This window comes from Clavelina lepadiformis, chromosome 7, assembly GCF_947623445.1.
Source record: "Clavelina lepadiformis chromosome 7, kaClaLepa1.1, whole genome shotgun sequence".
In the NCBI taxonomy this organism is placed as follows: Eukaryota; Metazoa; Chordata; class Ascidiacea; order Aplousobranchia; family Clavelinidae; genus Clavelina; species Clavelina lepadiformis.
Genome location: NC_135246.1, coordinates 8749657 through 8766726, shown reverse-complemented (window position 1 = coordinate 8766726; position 17070 = coordinate 8749657). Strand labels below are relative to the sequence as shown.

General features: G+C 34.3%; 1 protein-coding gene across 2 annotated transcripts in view; it reads right to left on the bottom strand.

Moving 5' to 3' along the window:
* The window catches only part of LOC143464499 (uncharacterized), a 54587-nt gene that overhangs the window by 6857 nt on the left and 30660 nt on the right, over positions 1-17070 (bottom strand). For both annotated transcript variants that reach the window (XM_076962284.1, XM_076962285.1), the window contains exons 39-72: positions 13139-14774; positions 12771-13064; positions 12497-12625; positions 11835-12337; positions 11127-11706; positions 10777-10983; positions 10397-10691; positions 9936-10187; positions 8927-9683; positions 8746-8848; positions 8455-8621; positions 8166-8305; positions 7897-8027; positions 7521-7756; positions 7198-7368; positions 6980-7092; positions 6698-6807; positions 6369-6450; positions 6191-6298; positions 5927-6068; positions 5640-5757; positions 5142-5436; positions 4854-5034; positions 4617-4711; positions 4098-4219; positions 3711-3920; positions 2246-2394; positions 1995-2111; positions 1549-1679; positions 1361-1468; positions 889-1059; positions 589-749; positions 290-450; positions 62-208 (exon numbers count right to left, since the gene is read on the bottom strand). In XM_076962284.1, the coding sequence (XP_076818399.1) occupies positions 62-208; positions 290-450; positions 589-749; positions 889-1059; positions 1361-1468; positions 1549-1679; positions 1995-2111; positions 2246-2394; positions 3711-3920; positions 4098-4219; positions 4617-4711; positions 4854-5034; positions 5142-5436; positions 5640-5757; positions 5927-6068; positions 6191-6298; positions 6369-6450; positions 6698-6807; positions 6980-7092; positions 7198-7368; positions 7521-7756; positions 7897-8027; positions 8166-8305; positions 8455-8621; positions 8746-8848; positions 8927-9683; positions 9936-10187; positions 10397-10691; positions 10777-10983; positions 11127-11706; positions 11835-12337; positions 12497-12625; positions 12771-13064; positions 13139-14774 (8322 nt within the window). The remainder of the gene's footprint in view (positions 1-61; positions 209-289; positions 451-588; positions 750-888; positions 1060-1360; positions 1469-1548; positions 1680-1994; positions 2112-2245; positions 2395-3710; positions 3921-4097; positions 4220-4616; positions 4712-4853; positions 5035-5141; positions 5437-5639; positions 5758-5926; positions 6069-6190; positions 6299-6368; positions 6451-6697; positions 6808-6979; positions 7093-7197; positions 7369-7520; positions 7757-7896; positions 8028-8165; positions 8306-8454; positions 8622-8745; positions 8849-8926; positions 9684-9935; positions 10188-10396; positions 10692-10776; positions 10984-11126; positions 11707-11834; positions 12338-12496; positions 12626-12770; positions 13065-13138; positions 14775-17070) is intronic.

Sequence of the window (17070 nt, the reverse complement as noted above, 5' to 3'; positions counted from 1 at the left end):
CCGCACAATTATATTTCAAGCAGATTGTAATGTGTGAAATTTCAGGTTGAATCACGGTTACCTATTTCAAGAACACCCTGCTGTCCAACATTGTCGCCTTCCACGCCATAAAACATGCAGCTTGCAAGCATCGTAGAAAACAAAACAGCGAGGCCGCAAGAGAGTCGCTGAACTCGGGTAAAGTTGCTTTTCGTTGGCCGAGAAAAAACTATAATGGTTTTAAAAAAATTTTTACATGCACGTAAAGTTAAAAAAATATGTTGCTAATAAAAAAATACTCTTATCATACTTGAAAACCAGAGATGACCATCGCTAAAATCCCGTTTCGTTGATGACGAAAAAAGATGCCGAAAGCTTCCAATTTGCGTATCGCTGGCGACCGGCAATATCCTTTCTATATTACCATCTGACTGGTCAACGGCTAGCCAGTCATCGCAGAAGAAATAATATCTATCAAAGCGGTAAAAATCAACCACTTAATACTTTGTAAGAATTAACCGACATTTAGGGATCGATTTTGAAGGTGGGCAAGGCATGAATGTAAGTTACTAACGTATGTTACTTATATATGGTATATAGTTACGTTACTTTTTATTTTCCTGGAGGTCGTTCACGATAATGTGCTCAAGAAACCACGAGGCTTCATCACCTTTTCCACTGTTGTCGTGCCATATTCTTAAATACACCAGTACACCAAGCGGTTTGTCGACGGCTAATAAAAACTTTCGAACACTTCCCCGCAAAAATGTCTGCAGAACGAAGGTCGTTATCGACCGTAGAAATAGGCCATTTTTATGAAAGGAACAAACAAATAGATTTTAAAAGTGAAACAAAATAAAATTTTCAAAAAAACAACGTAAAAGCACTAAATAACTTCGAGTGAATTACCGTGTTTTGTGTATCTGCCAACATTCGTAGAGATGTGTCTCCCTCTTCGCCGGCTAAAATAAAGTAAATTTTGCTGGAAGTATTTGCTTCATTCCGTGCCCCGGTTTTAACCGTAATTTGGTAAAATTGTTCGGCACATAAATTGTTATCCATGAGCAGCGCGACAGACCACTAAAAACAGGAGGTTTTAACCGTTTATCTTATTTCGTACACTAACAATTATTCAAACAAAAACATAAAAACAACACAATAAATATCTAACAAAGAATAAATCCCATAGATATAGTGCACTAAGGAAAACGTAAGCTGTATCAAAATATACTTATTTTAATAAAACTATCATCACCAAACAAATTGCCAATCGAGGCTGCCAAGATAAAAACCAAAATTATTCAAATTAAGCCACCGTTGAAATTCGAATCTTTGCACATAAGTTATGGAAAACTTTTGCATGTTCTTTCAGATCACTAACCTTTGAAACATCTTTTTTATCTTGACGGCGGCAATATATGATTCCAACAACATAAAGCACGAACAAGGCAATAATCGTCATCAAAACTGCTAAGTTGTCTTTTAGATTCTGAATATCACAAAAGTTGTTATTTTAACAACACATAGTGTAGGAAATACTTTCTGGAGTCTTTCATAAATCCTTTCTACCTGAAGTTTGTTGCCAATTGAAGCAAAGTCGATAGGATTAGGGGCGACAACAAAATTAGCGCCAAATGAGGTAAGATGATTGCAGAGGCACACCACTAACTCGTTACTTGTTTCGTCACTTACGCGACAACCTGTACAATACATTACGAATACATTAAATGCATCAAGTTATTCACGAAGTTGATCACTTATCTTCAAAGTTGATTTTGTTTTCAACTGCAATAAGCAAATAAAAGAAAAAGAGGTCAAAGAAAAGAAAGATATGTCACTCATTAGAATAGAATATTTAAAAATAAAGTTAACCCAAGAGGGTCATTCTATGCCTTGCTTTTTTATTATCCATTGGAATGAAAGACGTGTCTTTAAAATATACGGTATGACTAAGGTAAAATAAACTTATTTTCAATAATTAATTAAAACAAATTTTCAGTAATAGAGTTTAGTACCAGTAGTTTCCCAGCGCACTGTAGTTTCATTCCAGAATCTGCATGACGTAACCATGTTCTGAATTGTGTAGTTATGCAAGGTGAAAGTTTCACCACTGGTAATATTTCCACCGGCATCTAAATCATAAATTCATACAATAGTTTAACCACAGAATAATTTCACAGAAATCGGAATTTAAAATGCTGAATGATGAGTTGAAAGAGAAATTTGTACAGTATATAGTATTCAACTGCACCATACATGGTTATACCTATTTGCAAAATTCCAAAAACATATCGACCATGATATGGGAGCTCTTTATGGTTCAAGCGAAGACGATAAGCATTTATTAAGGTCATGCTTGCTTGAGGGAGGTCGTGCACAAACGTGTAATTGTCTATTGTAGGATACACCTGTAAGCTATAAAATAAAACGTCAACTTATGTCATGGAACGTTTTTATGCACGCGCTGGGATATTACATTCTAATACTGTATTACTCAATTTGTAAAGTATCGGTTTACATTTATTACTAGTTTGCATTTATTTCTGTCTCTGCTACTTTTCCTTGTACCAGTGACTAGCCTACATTTTTATGTGTAGGCGTTATCTGTTTGCTCCACTACAGTATCATAACTTACTCCAAAACTAATGTGCGTTAACGTCTGTTGTTATTGGCGCTGTGTATTACTTCATTTGTGTGTATGCTTTTTGGTTTTTGACTACTTTCACACTGTCATACTTCGTTTCCCGTTCACATCTGCATAGTTTTTAGTCTATACTATTCTCGTGAAATTACTCCGTTATTCCCGAGAACTTTCTGGCAATTGACGCCCCACATTTATAGCATCATGCAAGGTGGTCGAGATTGATCCTATTTTTGTTCTCTGCCGGCAGCTTTTAACGGCATGATTCATTCTGCGTTGGGTTTTTGTAAAGGACATGTAGGACGGTAGGTGGTGCCGAGATGTGAAGGTGAATCCCTGTTAGATTTTGTACTCTGTTTTACGATTCTTCGTGCCTTAGCTTTTTAGTGCGTTTTTAGTGTTTATCTACGAGCGACGTTCACTGTTGTTTTTTTATACAAGCTCAGCGAATGCAAAAGCTGTCTGCATTTATCAACATCATTAAATGTCTATCAACTGCGCTGCGGTCTTACACGTTTGGTCGCGAATTCTAATAAAAAAACCCGAAATCTATTTACTGAAGAGAAATAGACAGGCTTGTCCATGGGAAATGTCCCATGGGATGGGATGGGATGGGACAGCACGAATTGCAATTCCCATGGCATTGAAAATTTGCTAAATGAGCACAGTGACTCGGAATATGAGTACCAATGATAATAAATTGTCATAGATAGACAACTTTTCTGAACTTTAAAGTTAACAAAGTCAATAAATTTTGTCGTTTTGTATCTCTCTTTGTACATGTAGTCAATTCTAATAGACATTAGACTTAAATTTCCATAAATTTAATAACATTTATTGAATTGTATTTTGATGGGATGGCATGGGATGGGATGGGACAGGCATGAATTGCTATGGGATGGGATGGGATGGGACAGAAAAAAATGTCCCATGGACAAGCCTGGAAATAGATCAAAAATAAGAGCTACACCTGTGACAAAAGTAGACTAAACGCCCATTAAATGCAAACACATATTTCGTTGGATAAATAATTAATTAGTGTTATACTGTAGTATCAAAAACCCACAATAATACAATGTATATTTTTTACCTTGGAGCAAAACGAAAGTAAATGCGTATCGTTGTGTGGTTCATGATAACATTCGCAGCTGGTTTAACCGTAAGAAACGTTACATCTTCCTCTTTCTCTGCAATAAGCTCATGATATGACATCTTATTCTCACCAGAAGGAGTAAATTCGAATTGTTCGGCTGGAACTGTCGATAATGATTCTTGGACAGGTAATTCTATTCGGAACGTGCTGCAAAAAGAAAACAGCACAGTTCCAATTTTAGACACACTAGAAAGTTCAACTTTAGTTTTTAAGAAAATGTCGTTTTTTTGTTTACCTTAATTTAGTCTGAACACTCAATATCAAAAAGGATTGATCAATATTGTATATTTGTGGAAATATATAGATAAATAGGAAACTACTTACTTATTAGTCTTTTGAAAAGGCTTTGATCCATTTACAGATTTAAAGGAGAAACTTACAACCGATGATCTTACTTCATCAGCACTGCCATCCCATATGTACGGGTTGTCATCAAGAATCATTAGCTTGGTTAAACAAAAAGTAATTTAAAATAAATCAAAAAGTTTTCAGTAAAAACGATTTTACTATTAAGACTAAAGTAGCAGCTTGTTAACTTGAAACTGAACAACCCAAAAAAAATTACTTCTTATTTGAAAATGGTAAATATGATATTCCTGTACAATAGTATGAATTTAATTTCTTGAAACTAGTTAAGCTACTTTAGATCATCTAAATTTCCCAATCTAGAAATGAACTCCACAAAGTTCTTCTTAGTATGGATATCAAAAATACCAATATGGTAAACTTTCAGCAGTCTCTTGCTATTATTGTCTATTACATTTGTACAATTTTTACGTAAATAATAGATTGATGACAGATTGATATTAGATTCCAAGACAGCAAATTAACATGCATATTTACTTCTGTATCTATAGCTTCTTCATTTTCAATATCATCACAATTACCATACTGAACGTTGCTTGACAGCAAAATACTTGTTAACGCAGATGGTGTCGCTGTAAAAGATTTAAATGGGTTATCCATAGGCGGTAGCTAGTTTAAAATAGTGTTAACAATAACCTTGATAACGATATTCATACAAGTGGTAATTTCTACACGACCACATGTGCAATACACCCAAACTTGCCAAGCACATACAATTAGTTGTTTCGTTTTGACTCAATACACGACACAAATCTGCTGGATTTGACCTTTGAGCCTCCATCTTAAGACCATTTGCCTGAACTTCAACTACTGGCTCTCCAGGCAACTTTTGTTTTAGAAGTGCATCAGCAACCATGTTCATGGACGACAAGGCAGTTACACCAACTTTCATGGCCTAAAAAAAGAACAAAACACGGTCTTTTAGTTTAAAATCTATAACTTTATTCTACAGGGTTTGACTGAACAAAAAGAAATTTAGTTATATTCAAATTTAGCACTCACCTGCATTCTATTCTTTTCATGTGAAGAAGACTTTTGGTCTGCAAGAACGTTTCTTCTTTCCAGCCGCTCTTCTGGAGACAAAAATTCTTCTTCCTCATCCAGTACTACTCTAGATGAGTGCTCAGGTTGGGGTTTCAATGAAAAAATGGGGAGTGAAACCAAACTGGAATGAGAGTCAACAGCATCTGCATCTCGAATGACTTGACTCCTGGCAGACTTGACTACGTTTTCAAGCCCAGCTACCATAACCTCGGCAGTATCTCTAACATCTTCAGCAGGTTTACTTTCTGAAAGTCTAAAAATTAAGGAAACAGAAGTTACATTCCGTTTGAAAATAATTTAGATAAAATATAATGTACAAATACAAGGTACTTTGTATATTAATATCAGCTCCAGGAACACAATAACAGCAAAAGAAAGTCAACCAACGCAGTAGCCTACAATTAAATGATCCTAACTTAATCCAGATTCTTCAAATTTTAATATTTCTATTTTTACCTAAACAACAAGTTACTTCGCTCTGATAGTGCATCTGTAGCTGTAAGCTGTGTGTTTCCTTCTACCTCACTTGGTACGGCAGTCAAACTTCCAATTGCACTGCAAGATTGCTGTATACCTTTAAAGACAAAGCATTGGTATGGTAAAGTAACATTTTAAAAATAAAATTATATGAAAATTATATTGTAGTTATTTTCAGGATTGTAGTACTTTTGCAGCAGTTCTGCTTTAACAAAATATTCGGTACTTTCTGATATTCACAAACAAAGTAAAGGATCATTTCTCACCATCAAGGTCACTGTCTGTGTTAATTCTGTCAACCACAGCATCAATAAGATTAGTTCTTAACAAAATATTTGCTTTTGATATTTCATGATCACTATTTCTGTCTTGTGCGGAAGTAGATCCATTTTCAGACGTTGTGTTGACCTATAACATGAAGAGTAATGGGTAGAAGTTTTAAGTAGTAGCAAAAGATAATGCATTTCAAATCAGTTAATTTTTATAAAATCAACAGGGAAACCGTAGGAGAAAGCAGTAAAATTTCTTGCCTGCTTGTTAAGCACACCAGACACTGCAGATGAGAATTGTGCAATGTTTTGGGCACTTGACTGGGATATCTGGGATACAGTCACTTCCTCCAATAACCCAGCAGTTTTCTACAAATACCACGCATAAATAATTTCTAATTTACACTTCAACACAAAAAGAACAATACAGTGTACCAACCGTTGCTTCATAGACTGTTACAGACATATTAACTAACGCCTGCGCCCCATACTCATCAACAACGCGAACTTGAATCCAAACTCTGCATAAAAGTATCACTATAAAGCTGCAGCTGTTACCGCATCCTTATTAAAAAGTGTTGAATTAAAACATTTCTAAACTACTGAAATAAATCCAGTGAGCGTCCTATCACAATCGTAAGTTTTAAAAGTAACATATCAACTATAGTTGATCCATTTGACTTATAAGCAATACCCAAATAAAGAAAAAGAACAAAACTTCAAAACAATGTCAAGATACAGAAAGGTTTTATTAAAATACAGCCGAACCTAAAATCATTTTGATCTAAACCAGGCGGAAAGAAGAGGCCAGATATTGTTGCATTGCCTCCATATGAGAGAAGATTTGGCTGTAATGCCTCTTCTAACCCGTAGTACACCTGTATAATAAAAAGTAATTAAAATGTTCGGAAATTAAACAAAGCAATCACAAGTCAATGAAACATATGTCGGCATATCATCGCAGACGGCAGTTTGAAGAAAACCTCATTTGTAGTAAAAACAGCAAAAACCAACTTATTGCTCTGCTACTAAACCGACTAAAACACATACATAGTATAAAAGAGAGTAATCTTCCGGTGGAACAAAAATATTTCGATTTACATTAATGCCCTCATCTTTCCAATTGACACAGGTAACAGTAAAAGTGTCATCAGCAGCAATTCCTGAAACAATTTAGATTATTATTATGCCAGGTATGCAAAACTGTTTTGATATTTTAAACGATTACATCAAATTGAAGGACTACTGATATGAGTAGTGGTTCTTACCATCGTTTGGTGTAATATCACAGCTTCCATCATAAGGTGGAAGGTTTGGAATTACTTCTGTTTCTGTGAGACCAGTGGTTGTGCCTGAAATGGTACCAGCAACTTGTATTCTGTATTTTCTTAATGGCAATAAAGTCCCAGGTTTAATCACCAAGTAAATGCCATGTATACCTAAAAATAAAACAGTTGATTAGAGATTGTCTTTGCTAACGCCCAGTTAGCACATGTCTATGAATGGTACAATGTGCAAACTAGAAGTTACCCAACGTACACAATGAAAATGCATAGAGACAAAAATTTGACAAGCTATCTTTAGTAGTTACCCGTTGCAGCATAGTTTTCGAAGTCTGTGACCGGAATCAGATCAATGCCTTCATCTGCTGCTGCATTGCGCCGATATCGAGTTTTATTTACAACTTCAAATAAAGACCAGGTATATGAGATCAAAGAGGTATTATTGTGTAGAACCATTTCTCCAAATTCATTTATGTGCTGCACTTCAGCCGAGATAGAAGTTCTGGCATTCACTTTTATGCCACAGTTTGCACGACAAACAACTCTGAAAGTAAACGTTGTAGCAATTTACACAATTCCCTTCACAATGAGAAGTAAAATATGATATACAATCAAGCAGTTTAATATTTTGTTATCTTTTATAATAATAGTCTTCAAAACAATGTCATTTACAAGACAACATACTTTAATTTAGGAGGTTCTCCCAAGTTCACTTGTATCACTTGATATCCTACTGATATTCTTCCAGTTGGAGGATCTGCCACCATGACTAAAGTCATGTAATTTGATCCAGGTTCGAATGCACTGGTGTTAACCTAAATAATATTAAATGACATTATTTATTTAAAAATGTGCCGGCATACGAAACTGGTAAGCTTAGGAAAAACAACTTTGATTGAGAAGAACAAAAAATGGAATTCATTATTTTTTTGCAACATTAAAACTGAACAAACCATGATCTTTCCACAATAATTTTTATTTGATGTTATGGCTTCACAAACAGCACTAGTACTTGTATTGTTCAAAATAACTGGATAATACCCTGAGGCCACACATGATTTATTTGGAGATATAAAACCAAAGGGAGCATTATCTATAAAAAATGAAGTACATTAACTGTATAGCAATAACATTAAAATAAATTAATGTTCATATTCAACATCACATTGACATGAATAAAATAAATAGTTACTTGTTCAAATCAACACAGAAATAGTCTAAACTAGTTACAATTGTACGTACCTGGTACTTTGCACTGATATATGATTTCAATACAAAAAAATACAGTACTGTTTGCAGAATACTCCAAGTTAACATGGCTTGTAGTCCATACACTTCGCTCAATCACGCAAGACTGCCTGCCCATGCAAGCAGCCTTCACAATATTAGTAGTGTTAGCTTCAGAAATTCTAAATTAAAGATAGAAAACAAAACAATAACCCAATAGCGAAATTCATAATAAGGCACCCTTGATGTTTTCTTCAGTGTATGGAATTTAGTACATTTGTTACAAATTACAGGCTGACAACTCACAATGCAGAAAAATTCAGATAACGGGCACTTTGTACTTCAATCACATGAAACGAATTTGAACATTTCAATGAGATGTTTCCACAAAAGGAGTTGTTTTGCCATCCTACAGTATAATCACATAATATCTCAGGAAATTACAATACTGGTTAAAAAAGTAATTCAGTTTATGAAATAAGCAAACCTGAAACACCACCAAACATGAGAGCTACACTGTCATCATCCGAAATAATAGAAAGACTTTTTTCAATTAAAAATGGGCATGACCATGTGAATGTCAAACCAACTGCATTTGCATTGTAACTAGGATTTTGTATATCCGACCATTTCTGACGATTTGGATCGTAGGAAGCAGATGCAGCATCCATCTCTATAACTTTTTTATAACCTACAGCTCTTCTAACTCCATAGGATATTCCAGCCACCAAAGGTGACAGCACAATGTTCAAATAAATGCAATCTGATGAATGTATACCCTCAACTTTAAACATAGCAACATTGACACATACCAAATGCAATCCAAGCTTAAAAAACTGCACAGGTATTGCAATATCCTCTGAATTTGAAGTAAATTGTAAACCTGAGACAGGTTTGAACTTATATCTTTCTGAAGAAAATTTTCGAGCTGATTGGGGTAAATCAACATACATGTCATTGTCGTTTGATGATATACCGACCGAATCCAAAGGGGATGAAGCAAGTGTGTCAACCATTTCATAAGCATACCACGTTATTACAGTGCGACTTGTAAGTTTACACTTGATTTGGAATGATGAAAACAAACGAAATTCTAAAAAGCTAAAAATCCTTCTTGGAACAGTTACTGAATTATCATTTGGCTTTTCTAGAACCACAATGGGGTAATCGCACAAAATTTCAGTCACAGCAAATTCTATGGAACTTTGAACTTGCGATATATCATTAAAAGCATACACTGAAACCTGTAATAAAATAATATAAAAATTTCTGCAACGTTTGCATGCTAGTAATGAAATAGATATCATACTGCTTGTAACTACATCAAAACTGTGTGGGTTGAATTAAAAGTTAAGTACAGTTTTTAGTAACAATTAACAAAAAAATAATACTATTATTGTTATTTTGCTATTGGTTATAGTACAATAAACACCAAAGCTTCTATCAAAAATAAAAGTGTTACTGTAGTTATAACACTAACATCATTCTAAACTCACCCTATAAAGTTCGATTTGTGTATAAACATGTTGTATGGTTAAATTAATGCTTGCTGTTCCTCCTAGAAGGTCACCACTGTAAGCATATCTTGAAAAATTTTTACCAAGAAACGTAGAACGATCTTCAACAATTGTGTAAAAATTGTCGTTAGAGATTGTTCGCTTTTTTAGACAAATCTCAGCATTTGCACCAAATGAAAATATTGATGACAAATCTCCAGGATTAATTACAATGCAGGAATTTGTTCCAATCTAGTCACAAAAATATGAAGCAGTTAAACATCTTAGTTTTACCACACATGCCATCGAATTGTTGTGATAAATTTAACTAACATGTGTTACTAAAAGTGTGGTAAATATTGTTGCCTAACAGTGATTATTACGCATGCCATTTTTAAGTCACTAAAAAAATAAAAACAAAAGTTTAGCAGTGGACATGATAAAATGGTTAACAAGTTTACCTGTCCAATTTTCAAAGTAAGATTAAAAGTACGATTTGCCACTGGTGGTTCAAACTCTTCAAAAGTTACATCTTGTATAGCTGCTTGTGTAAAAACTTGCTGAGTCACACTTTTGGAACTAATTGGATTTGCAAATGTTACTTTCACTGTGTGCAAGCCAACTTTCCGAAAACGAACCATAAAGTATGATTCTGCACGGTATTCTGTTTTATCAAGCTTTGCTGCAATCCACGGCCCTAGAAAGTGCAGCTGCAAGGGTGTCAATTTTGCAAGACGTTTCATTTCCAAATCTGAACTATAGAAACAAAAACATTTTAGTTAGATCATGCCAAAACATTTAAGACTAATCTAACATCTCATTCTTTTGTACTTTAACTTACACTTTCAAAAGACCATTTGTTTCAGTGTAATTTATCCCTGTAGTTAAATCTGCAATGCTTAACAAGTGCATTCCTTCATGCCATTGAAACTGAAGTAGGACGTTTACTTCAATAAAATGCCAAGTTATTGACAAATTTGACCCATGAGCTGACCCAGCATGAAAGGTAAGCGGGTGGCTCAACGGAAAACTAAAACTATTTTCGTTTCTATTAAAAGACATGGGATAGTTTAACTACATGAGTCAGAAAATCAAAAATATCATTTAGGAAACAATGTTATGATAAAAAACCACTCTGGACACTGATGCTGCTAGTATCAAACATTGGTAAAAGAAATATACTTTACAAACCTGACAATGCCAGATTTCCCATATGCCAATGCATATAGTTCTGATGACTCTTTCATAACATTTATTTCAGTCAATCGTTCGTCAAAGTCAACAAACTGTGTAGTAGTTGTAATATTGCTAACTTTTTCATACACTTGAATTAAGGCTGAAAAATTTCTGGTCAGTGAACTAACACCATTACTAGCTGTTAAGGAAAGTGCATAATTTCCTTCATGTTTGTAGCTATGAGAAAATTCAGCATATATCCTGTTAGCAAAAAGAACAGGAGAATGTTTAGATTCCACACTGCTATCTCCATAGTCAATTGTAAAAGTTGCATGTGAACCTTCCGATACAAAAGCGCGAAATACTATACTAAAACCCTTATAAGTTTGAGTAAAGACTCCATCATTGACATTTGTTAGGTATGTTGTTGATGAATCTTCTAAATTAATAACATCCAACCGCAGTCCTTCCAAAACCTCAATCACAACAAACTCATATGTAAGACTTACAGAACTGACCCGATTTGACAGTTCTGCAATAACGTTATTGGCGCCAACATGATCACGAGTAAACATAAATTGCTTTGGAAACAAATCTGAAAAACAAAAGTGAGTATAAGATTAGTTATACAATTTTAGAAAGTTTATCCTTCAAACTTTTATCTAAATAAAAACCTATTGTTGAAAAGCATATGTAAATTCCTTCTGTTCAAACTACACCCACCTATTTCTCGATGCCCATAATCTTGTGAGAGGATGACACTGCCAGATGATAAAGTATGTATCCACGTAACATATACATTGTTAGCCCAACCAATACTTGGAAAGTTTTCATTTGCAACAAATACAAATGATTCATTTTTTTCCAGATGAGCATTAAATATGCCGATACCAGAAGGAAAATTAATAGTATCAATTTTGTTTACAATTAAGCTATATTTGCTGCTATGCAAGGGATTTTGCAATGTCACCAAGCTGCTGGCAAATGCCAATTCCTTTCCAAAAATGTTGCTAACTTCAACTGATGCTGTGTAATTTCCAGGTATGTCGTATATATGCTGTACAAAATGGATATCTGCATAATTTGGACCAAGTCTTGTTGCATTTTCCCCCCAAAATGAATAGACAGGTTTCGAGCCATCACCAAAATCAAAATCATATCTAAGCGCAGAACCTTTTTCAACGATGACCTCATACACAACGGAGTCTAACAGGCATCTTGCAAATCTGTCAGTTAAATTTTCAAGTTTAAGAAACAGTAATAATAAAATTAATATGAAAGACATCATAAAGTTTATCATCTTTAATTATTATTCGAAGCTTTGACTATAATTAATATCAACTATTCTTTTTTAAGCACATATAACAATACTTAAAACATCTCACCTGGAAGATTTCAAATTTATAGATACATCTTTTATGCTTAGTCCAATTTGTATCTCTAATGAAGTATCATATGAGCTCACATTATTATAGCCTTTTATCTGAATATTATATATACCAAGGCTTTCATATCTAGAATATACAAAAAATAATCTATTTTGCAACATTAACCACTTTCACATCGACACATGACAAAGTGTAACTGAAGTCTTAAAGATACGATACGCTTTGGCACGACCTCACCCACATAAATATCTAAATGCATTGTACAAATTACCGATGATATACAATCATTTCATTTGTTTGGTCATCAAAATCCATAAGTAGGCTTTCCATTTTATTGCCATCACCAAAATCAAATTCAAAATAACCAGTAGGATGAGGTTGTTTGTGTTTAATATGAAGCTCACTGAAATAAAATGGAATTAGGGCTGGTACAGCTTCAAGATGGATCTCCAAAACAGGTGTTTCCACAAAAAGAATAACTTCTTCTCTCAACATGCCAATTGCATTCATTGCATCAACTTGAACTGTGTAAACCCCAGGCTCATCGTATGCCATACAGGCTTTCCTAAAAAGAAATTTAAAAAATATTACTGAAACAAATTTATAATAAAACAAATATGCGAGTTACGTATCACCAACCTGTAATTGCATTCTTCAGGACTGCAGTATTCAAGTATTTGTTCTTTTCCAAAATGACCCCAGTCCCATCTTAAAACAATGTTGGTACCATTCTCTATCTTTGATTCCAGACAAATGAGTTCATTGGTTTTCACATATGGTTCATTTTTTAAAAGAGTGAGCGACAAACCTATAACAGGGATCTCCAAAGACAGATATGTTGTTACAGATGGTGAAGGGTCTGTTACTGCATTATAACAAGTGACAACCAAAACATAGGTTATAGCTTCGGCTGATGAAAAACACTGAGCTACATTTGATTGGTAGGAAAGATAAAGTTCTGGTGATATATAGGCAAAGCCTTGATTAGTTTCTGAGTCAAAATAGAATGTACTATTTGCAGTATCATTTTCACCAGGTGGTTCCAAAGCTTCTGGCAGTGAAAAGTTTCCAAAATAAACATTACAATCAATGTGTGAGCCACGTACAATCTGCCATTCATGTCTGTATGTTGTCCCAAGTTTTATTATAACATCAGAAGACACTTGTAAACCTTGTATTCCTAAATGAACAATTGCTTCAGTAGAGATCTGTTTAAACTGGAGTCGATTTACACATGTTACTATAACTGTATATACCCCAGGCTCTTGAAAACGATGATAAGTTTTCGGAATGGGTAACAGTACAAGATATATACGTTCTAACGGAGAACCATCTCCATAGTTCCATATGCAAGTCATGTATGAACCAGACAAAGCAATTGTAATAACCTCTGCCAACTGTCCAGGTTGAACCACATCCAATTTAATAAAATTGATCTCTGGTTTTTCGATAGGGTCTGACACTTTAAGTGTTGTTGAATATTGTACAGGAGAAAAGAAGCTATTGCTGACTTGAAGTTTTAGCTTATATTTACCAGGATCCTTGTAAAAGTGAGTAATAGAAAAATTCTTGAATTCACTATACGGAAGTGTTACTTCATATGATTCTGAATTCCCTAAATCAATATTTATAACGAAATAAGAATCTATACATTCACATCTTTCTATTTCGTCTCTGCAGCACTTTGCACTTAACATATGGATTAATACCGGTTGGTACACCTCTATATATTCCCCATGAATCACTTCCACTGTTACACTTGTTACAGGGGCAATTGATTTATCACTTGGAAATGCAGCATCCAGTGCATAGACTGCACCCCTATATTCTTGGTCTCGGTATACACCACATTTGAAGACCCCGCCGTTTTCTACAGGCCCACAGTATCCTTGCTTTATTGAAAAATCATAACCAGAAAGAGATGGAAAGTTTAAGGTTGAGTAACCAAATGCCAGATTGCCAGCGCTTATTCCTTGAAAATAACTGCCATAACAAGAATTAACAGTGTTTTCGGCTGGTGATGCATTCATGATATCTGACACCATCATAGAATTATTAAAACAACGACATTTCCCAAGAAGTATAACTGAAGAATGACTGGCATACTGCGATAGGCACAATCGTCTACATCCATGTGTGATATCATATGATCCAAGATTATTCATTGACTTTGTAGGGCTTGCACCAGCAAGATTATATAATGGTATTACATCACTCCAAGAAAATCCCCCAGAAAAAAAATTGTTTGCTTTATAACAACCACGAAGGTGAGGATCTAAAATAGTAATAAAAAATAATTTAGTAATAAGTTATGTGTAATCAACACGTACAACAAGGTATATTAAACATAGCAGGTATAGTAAAACTTTTTTTACAGTAATGACACAGGCAAACCCACAACAAGATCATTGGTACACAAAAAGCACATGTTTTTTATTTTATATTGTGTAATTGTATAAGGTATGCAAATAACATTGACCTAATAGCAGACTTTCCAATAAATCTAGAAAATAGTTTGAGCATTACAGATGAAAGAAGCAATGAACTCGGGATGAAACTCAATAAAAAGAAAATTGAAACCATGATCATCACAAAAAAAGAAAGCGAAATTCCATCGTGCAAAGTAAAAGGAAAAAGTTTAAACTGAGAAAGAGTTTTAAACAACTTGTAACAACCAGAAAATGGAATTCAAAACATGACAAACAATTCAATACAAGAACAGCTCAAGCAAAGGCCACTTTCAAACAAATGAAAGCAATATTATGCAAAAACAAAAACATGTCCTTTTTTACTAAATACATGGTCTTAAAACCCTCCATTTATTTTGCAAACAATTCAAAAACACGGATATTATCAACAAAAGAATAGCTAAAGGAATTCATGCTTCCGAAATGTGGGTTTTCTGTAAAATGCAAAGGATACAGTAACGTAGATAGCCAGAAAAACTAAGAGAAAAATATTACATCTAGTCAACCAAACAAGAAGTTTACCAAAAAATATTAAGATAAGACAATTTAAATTAACAAGACACGGGCTCTGTAAAGAAAAACTAGAACACCTCTACCTCACAGAAAAGATCAACAAAAACTTCGCCCTAGGAAAATACAATCTAACATATATGGAACAAAACGTCTTTAAAAATAAAGATAGTACGTAACTGATTCATAAATCCAATGGTCGCGAATTTTGATACATGTTTCAAAAGATGCAGTCAATGCTTGGAGTTCAAGCAGGAAAATTACAGAAGAAGAAATTTGTATAATAATATGTATAATTAAGCTTGATCCATTTCGGAACAAATCTTTAAAAAACGTTGGTATCTCTGCTTAATAGGTACTAGTTCTCTGAACAACCCAGCAATGCTGTAACCAAGACATTTTTTTAAGACTCGAGTCAAGTCAAGTCATTTGGGAAGTTGACTTAAGTCAAGTCGAGTCAAATTACTATATTACTCAAGTCAAGTCAAGTCACACTAAAATATAATGCAAGTCAAATCAAGTCGTACAGAGAAGAAGGCAATATTACAGCCTAACAAAAACATTATAATATACAGTAAAAACCTAAATCTACTTTGTAATCTAAAACTCAGTTTAATTAAACCCTAAATGACTAAAATCAACTTTTAGCATGTCCACTTCCCTCACCTACTGACCTAACCTCCTATATGTTTGAATGAATGAATGAAAGTGTATCTAACGCATCAGACCTAACGTAAACGTTACAATATACAGTAAAAACCTAAATTTACCTTGTAATCTAAAACTCAGTTTAATTAAACCCTAAATGACTAAAATCAACTTTTAGCATGTCCACTTCCCTCACCTACTGAACTAACCCCCTATATCTTTGAATGAATGAAAGTATATCTAACGCATTAGACTACCTACACCGTACTACTGATAAAATGACTGGTACATTGCTATCTCATGTTTTACAAGCTCCAGCATTGAACCACACACGGATGAAGGATGTGCGTCATAACGGTGCATTGCTTGATCGTCAAAAACAGAACATAAACAACTAAACACCATTGGTGAGGTGGCATCACATAGAAGTATCGATGACTATACTTTTAACCGATTGTTCGCAAAGAAATCAAATGTTTGTAATTCAGTTAGTCAATAAATTAACAACTAAGGTTTAATGACTTGCGTCAAGTTACTTTCCCGAGACTCAAATCAAGTCAAGTCATTTCAAGCAATGACTCGAGTCAAGTTAAGTAATTTAAAAACGTGACTCGAGTCAAATCATTGACTCAAGTCATTAAAATACTGGAATGTTCACAGAGACCCCAGAATAAGCCCTACAAAGGCTGTGAGGTTTCTCCTATAACAGAATTCTCATCCGAAAATAGACACTCTATTAGTTTTAGGATCAATACATAATATGGAGCTGTACCATGCTATGAATTAATCATTTTATGCAAATGTGTTCGTATGCAGTTGTAACATGCGTTGAACTATCACACATGGTAACACACATCCATGGTGTGGGCGTAGGTGTAGCTGGTTCATTATCCTAACAAACTGTGTTATGACTTAATGCCCATTTAATGAGCCAATGATGTAATA